Source organism: Euphorbia lathyris, chromosome 2 (genome assembly GCF_963576675.1).
Source record: "Euphorbia lathyris chromosome 2, ddEupLath1.1, whole genome shotgun sequence".
Taxonomy (NCBI): domain Eukaryota; kingdom Viridiplantae; phylum Streptophyta; class Magnoliopsida; order Malpighiales; family Euphorbiaceae; genus Euphorbia; species Euphorbia lathyris.
This window is the reverse complement of record NC_088911.1, coordinates 75,251,596-75,257,595: the sequence shown is the minus strand read 5'-3', so window position 1 is coordinate 75,257,595 and position 6,000 is coordinate 75,251,596. Positions and strand designations below refer to the sequence as shown.

Genomic DNA, 6,000 nt, shown 5'->3' with positions numbered 1-6,000 from the left:
TGCGCCGGTTAGGAGAACCGAAGAGTGGCAAAAGGATGTAGTGGTGAGGGGTAGGGGAAGACCTAAGCAAACTTGGAGGAGGGTGATCGAGAGTGATATGAGTTTACTGGGAATTGAGGAAAATATGGTAGTGGATAGGACGGAGTGGAGGGAGCGAATTTGTGTCGCTGACACGACTTGATTTCACGGGTTTATATGATGGTTCATGTTAGCCGACCCCGAATCATTTCGGGACTAAGGCTTTGTTGTTGTTGTTGTTGTTGTAAATCTAAGCCTTATAATGCTTTGAATTTCCACCATAGGATTCTAATAAGCCTTAGGATGCTTTGAATCTCCACCGTAGAATATTAATAAACCTAAATCTAATAGTGAATGATAAAATATTACATGGTTATTATTATTAGGGTAATTAATTTATTAGTCCTATATTTTGGCAAAACACATTGTTTAGTCCCTGTATTTTAAAAAACACACGGTAAGGTCTCTAACTCTTTTCTCGATGAACTGTTTAGTCCTTAATGTTTTTCTCGGTGAACTGTTTAGTCCCTAACATGAGTTGAGAATATGGAGGAAATTAAACTCACCATTGAGAGTAAGAGGATTTCCACCTTCAATTCGAATAGGAAAAGTAAGCGAGAGAGATTTGAGTCGATTTCTACATTCAATTCAAACAGGAGGAATGAGCATGAGTGATTTGATTATGGGTTAGGGATTCAAGAATTTCTCCATTTTTTTTCGAGTGCGAGTTGTGAGAGAAATACATAGATGTGTGAATTTCTTTTGACTGATAAATAGTAAAGGATAATTTAATCATTTCTGAATTTATAAACGGTAAAAAATCTAACAAACAGACGGAAGGACTAAAAAATTTACAGAGAAAAAGATTAGAAATCTTACCATGTATTTTTAAAAACATAGGGATTAAACAGTATGTTTTATCAAAATATAAAGACTAATAAATTAATTACCCTTACTATTAAGATCTATGTACGAATGATGAGTACATGTGTTTTTTTTTAAAGAAGAAAAAGAACCAAAAAAAAACAACCACCATATGTACCAATCTTGTATTAGGGCCCTTCTGACCAGGGTATAAAAATATACTTTTCCTCTTTCTCGTTTCTCTTCTCCGCCTCTCTTACCCTTACCATCTTCTGCCTCTCTCAAGTCTCGCCGGAGGCTGTTGCTGCTCCATCTCTATCGACAGCTGCCATAAGGAATCGGCTGGGCTCGTGGCTGTAGCTCAGAGTCGCGAGTTTTTCTGTTGCTTTTTGAAATTGCTAGAGCAGATCGGAGTCGCCTAAGTTCAACGGAGACGGCATGTTGCTGCTGCATCCCCATTGAGTATATCGGGCACAAATTTTTATTTAATTTCACGGAATTACATTGAAGACCTGAGACCTCATCTAGTATTGGTTTGTATTTTCTTTTCTTTAGTTTTAGTTAAGAAATAGTCATCTCTCTCCAGCTTTCTGATTCTTAATAATTAGAAGTTTGATTCCTTTCATGTTAGTTTATGGAGGACTTCTAATTTCAACTAAATAGTCCATTATTAAAGCGTTGCTGCATCTTATTTGTTTTTTGCTTCCTTCGCCGCTTTACCGTTCTAGCGTCAAAGGAGGAGTAGATTGCAGCCGGCAAGTCCATCTGCTGATTTGCTCCACTAGCTTCAAAGGTTACTCCGTTTTGTTTGCCGTGTGTCATTCTGTTGTTAGTGATTAAACTATATTGGTATGCTGCAACTCTTCGTGCATTGACACTTTGGTCCTTAGTGCTTGAATAGAATATCACACATTGCCTATTGTTCTGTAAATTTGGAATTGGGGGGTCGAAGTTCATCCTGTTTATGTGTTTATCCTCTTTGGCACTTATACTATCATTCTCTCGCCTCAGGAATTAGGGTTATTTGAAACTGAGACGCAATGAGATTGGAAAAATGTTGGTTCTGCTCCTCTACCGTATACCCTGGACATGGTATCCAGTTTGTTCGTAATGATGCAAAGGTAAACATCCTTGTTTTATGCCTGCCATTTTGCTATAATCCTTGTTTTATCCATATGAGTTTATTAGGGATCGAGGAGAATATGGTAGTGGATAGGACAGAGTGGAGGGAGAGAATTTGTGTCGCTGACACGACTTGATTGCACGGTTTAATATGATGGTTCATGTTAGCCGACCCCGAATCATTTCGGGACTAAGGCTTTGTTGTTGTTGTTGTTGTTGTTGGATGTGATTTAATCAACTGTTAGTTTGGATCCTTTAGAAATAAAAACTCTTAATATACAGAGTATGGTTCTGTGTCTGTTGATTTTAGATTGAAGTACTACCATCCTATTGTTGACGAAGATAACTATGTACTATTGTATATATGTGCATGAAATTGCTTCTTCTGAGTTTGGTCATGCCACATAGATTAATTACATTGTTAGTTTCTTGAGGTTCCAGCAACATTTAATAGATAGTTTATGTACTTAAATTGCTACTTTTAAAAGAAACGTCGTTACTAGCCTTGCTATTTTTTTTATGTGAACCTTCAACCTTCTGTCATACCAAACTGATTGGTATTTTACTCACATAGAGTATAGTTAATAATTCAATATTATAATGAAACCTAGGAATCTGATTCATTGTTATCTATGTCTGGTATAAATGTTAATCACATATTATCTCTTGTCTGTTTTAAGTAAGTAAGACTCAGATATTGCTTATGAGTTTGATTTTGCTGTGTGTAACAATAAGTTATACTGGTTTATATGATGGGTTTATAAGAGTGTAAGAATCCTTCTATTCTAATTTCGGTCTGTCCAACTGCAAACTTTTCACGTATTACCTTCTCAATCTCACAAACCTTGAATGACTAATTTCAAGATTGATACTTCTCACCAAAAGTTCTTCTTGCCAATCCTTGTTGCTACTGCAGATTTTTCGATTTTGTAGATCCAAATGCCACAAGAACTTTAAAATGAAGAGAAATCCACGCAAAGTAAAATGGACCAAAGCTTATAGGAGATTGCATGGGAAGGACATGACAGAGGTTAGGATACTTTCTGTTCTTACAGGCTTTCCACATGATCTTTGTAACTTGTACGCAACTAGGTTGCAGACTGAAAAATCCTTGTGAAATATGGTTAATTATCTACGTCTTTGCTTGTTACTTCTTTCATTGGCCAGGATACAACCTTTGAGTTTGAGAGAAAGAGGAACAGGCCTGAGAGGTATGACAGGAATCTCACAGAGAATACTTTGAAGGCTATTAAGAAGATTGATAAAATCAGAACTGAGAGGGGAATCAAGCACATTGAAAAGAGGTTCTACACCCACTCCGTTATTATTATTGTAATAAGAAAATAGCTAAAAGATTTCCTTTATTTGTTATAAGTTATTGATAAATACAAATCTGAGCAGGAAGAAGGGTAAGAAAATCAAGGAGTTTAAAGAAGCACAAAAGGAAGTGGAGCAAGGTATTCACTTGGTCAAAGCTCCAGCATTGCTTCAACAAGATCCATCTCTTAGCTTACCAAAGATCAAGGTCACTGTACCCCAACAGCAAGTGGAAGAAAATAAGGCAATGGAGGAGTAGTTTTGTTATTAGTTTATGCTGTTGCCTTTCATATCTTGCACCTTTAGAGCATTTGAATTTAGGGCTTACTCATCTCTTTTGGAATCAATTGGGGTTTTGTTATGATTTTACTTCCTTTGCCAAATGGTGCTGGTGGTGATAGTTTTGCGTTATGTTTACTCAGATAACAGAACACAGAACGGTTCAGTTTTCTTTTTTAATTAAAAAAAATTAAACAATGGTGCTATTACTGTGGATTTCAACATAAGGTTCTTGCTGTGGCACATGTTTTCATTTCGAGCTGCCCATTGATTGAGGTATAGCTCAATTTTCTTGCCATGGCCAGTGTTTCAGTGATGGTGAATGACTAGTAAAATGTTAGATAATTTGCTGAAAATAACTATGCAAACATTTTTCTGATCTGTATATGGATTCATTGTTGAGTTAGCCTTTGAAGTTGCCTCATGTGTGATGATATGAAGTACTTAGTTCGTTATTTATTTAGGCTACCAGTTTGATGGTTAATCTATTCTGTTGTATCTTCATGGGACAACATCTAACTCCATGTTTTGCCAGGAGTAAGTGAATTTATGCTATTCTTTTCCAATTCCCCTTCAGTTGTTAAGTTGTTAATTTGATTTGCTTATCTCGATCTTCAGCCTAACAAAGTTCCTGCTATGCTTAGATGGAATATGAATTAGGGAGCCAAAGATGGTTGTGTTCTTTAACAGCTGGAATTGTATGATAAATTTTTTTTTTGTTGTTTGATCTGGCCAGTAAACGATTACTGAAATTCATGTTCAGATATGGTTTATAGATCTCTTGTAGTGTTCATGAGCAACATGATGCTCTATTATCAAAAAAAGAAAAAAAAAAGCATGATGTTCTGAGAGGAAAAACACTTGTGAGGGGACACTGATAAGATATTTATAGATTTATAATATGAATATTTATTGAGATACAAACAATTTTTATGGTACAAGAGCTTTTTGTGGGTTCACAACTTTGTAAAACTGGTCTGTTCCTTCTTGAAATCGAGTCTCTCTCATCCATGGCAGTTCTGTCGCTGCCTCCACCACTTCTTCCATTGTTCTTGCAATTAATCTCTCCCACCAGTTATCATTCAAATTTACTACCACAAACTTCCTGCTGTGGAAAACACAGACTCTACCAATTCTCTATTGATATAACTTTGAGGATCACACTGATTCTACCATAAACTTGCCACCTAAAAAGCTTGCCAACGGTGAACGAAATCCAAAATTTCATGACTGGAAAAGAAAAGATCTAATGGTTCTATCCTGAATTATTTCATCTCTCTATGTGAGTGTCTTGCCTCAATTGGTTGGTGCTGCCATTGCTAGTGATGCTTGGCAAAAGCTTGTTAAAGCCTACTCAGGTCTTAAATACGAGATTTGAAATATCGTATGCACAATTTTAGTAGGGATAATGATAGTATCTCTGCCTATGTTAAGACTGCAAAGTTAATCAACGATGATTTTTTTTATAAAAAACGTAAATTATAATGTTTCCGACTCGTAATCATCCATTTCCGGGATTCTCGGGTTGTTACGCATCAAATATCCCTAACGTTTTGGGTCAGGTGCAATTTTACCCATAACATCTAAAATGGTGCAATTTTACCCCTAATGTTTGTAGCCAAAAGCAATTTTATCCCTAATGTTGATAAATTGGATCAATTTCAGACACTATTATAAAATACAGTAATTTTTTTCTTTATTTTTCGCCAATTGCATATCAATTTTGTAATTTTGCACCAATTTTACCTCTAACGTTGATAAATTGGATCAATTTCAGACATTATTATTCATGACCGAGAAGACAGTTTGATAAATTATTTCTCAAATTGACCCAATTTATCAACGTTAGGGGTAAAATTGCTCTTGGCTTCCAACATTAGGGATAAAATTGTACCATTTTAGACGTTAGAGATAAAATTGCTCCTAACCCAAAACATTAGGGGTATTTTTGCACTTTAACCTTTATTTTTGGATTTAAATTTTTTTTTTTTTTAGTGGGATGAAGGGGGGGGGAGGCAAATGCCCCCTTTGACCCCCCTACATCCGCCCCTGATTTTGTGGTTGGTTTATAATAATTAGATAATAAGGGAAGTTAATTTATAAAATAAATAAATATATGAATAAAATTAACTATTTTTTTTTACTTTTAAGTTTTTTTAACACCATTAATCAATTTCGCATGTGTTTGCTAACATAATGAACTTCAAAGTGTCATTTTATAAATTTTTAAACCACAAGGGTACCGATCGAAAACAGGTGTAACCACAAAGTTTATTTTTATACTTTTCCTATTTTGTTATGCCTAGAAAAATGAAGATAATTATGGCTAGTTCTTTCTTTAGCTGATGTAATATTTTGTGGTTGATATTGTTTTATCAACCTTTATAGGGGTGCCGAACC

The 6,000-nt window shown here is 35.3% G+C and overlaps 1 protein-coding gene across 3 annotated transcripts; it reads left to right on the top strand.

Moving 5' to 3' along the window:
• The first annotated feature begins 1,071 nt into the window (after positions 1 to 1,071).
• Positions 1,072 to 3,809, top strand: LOC136218624 (probable ribosome biogenesis protein RLP24). Of its 3 annotated transcripts, none has more exons than XM_066005631.1 (6): positions 1,072 to 1,415; positions 1,611 to 1,675; positions 1,894 to 2,003; positions 2,921 to 3,034; positions 3,172 to 3,308; positions 3,406 to 3,809. In XM_066005631.1, the coding sequence occupies exons 3-6, from the start codon at positions 1,923 to 1,925 to the stop codon at positions 3,578 to 3,580; spliced, it is 507 nt and encodes a 168-aa protein (XP_065861703.1). In that variant the 5' UTR covers positions 1,072 to 1,415; positions 1,611 to 1,675; positions 1,894 to 1,922; the 3' UTR covers positions 3,581 to 3,809. The 3 variants fall into 3 exon arrangements, with proteins under 3 accessions (XP_065861703.1, XP_065861704.1, XP_065861702.1); XM_066005632.1 differs by having other exon boundaries at positions 1,514 to 1,675; XM_066005630.1 differs by lacking the exon at positions 1,611 to 1,675 and having other exon boundaries at positions 1,074 to 1,415.
• Positions 3,810 to 6,000: the final 2,191 nt, after the last annotated feature.

Coding starts and splice junctions, on each gene's coding strand:
- LOC136218624 (XM_066005631.1), top strand. CDS start 1,923: ATGAGATTGGAAAAATGTTGGTTCTGCTCCTCTACCGTATACCCTGGA. Junction 2,004..2,920: donor TTGTTCGTAATGATGCAAAG/GTAAACATCCTT, acceptor TTGCTACTGCAG/ATTTTTCGATTTTGTAGATC. Junction 3,309..3,405: donor ATCAAGCACATTGAAAAGAG/GTTCTACACCCA, acceptor AAATCTGAGCAG/GAAGAAGGGTAAGAAAATCA.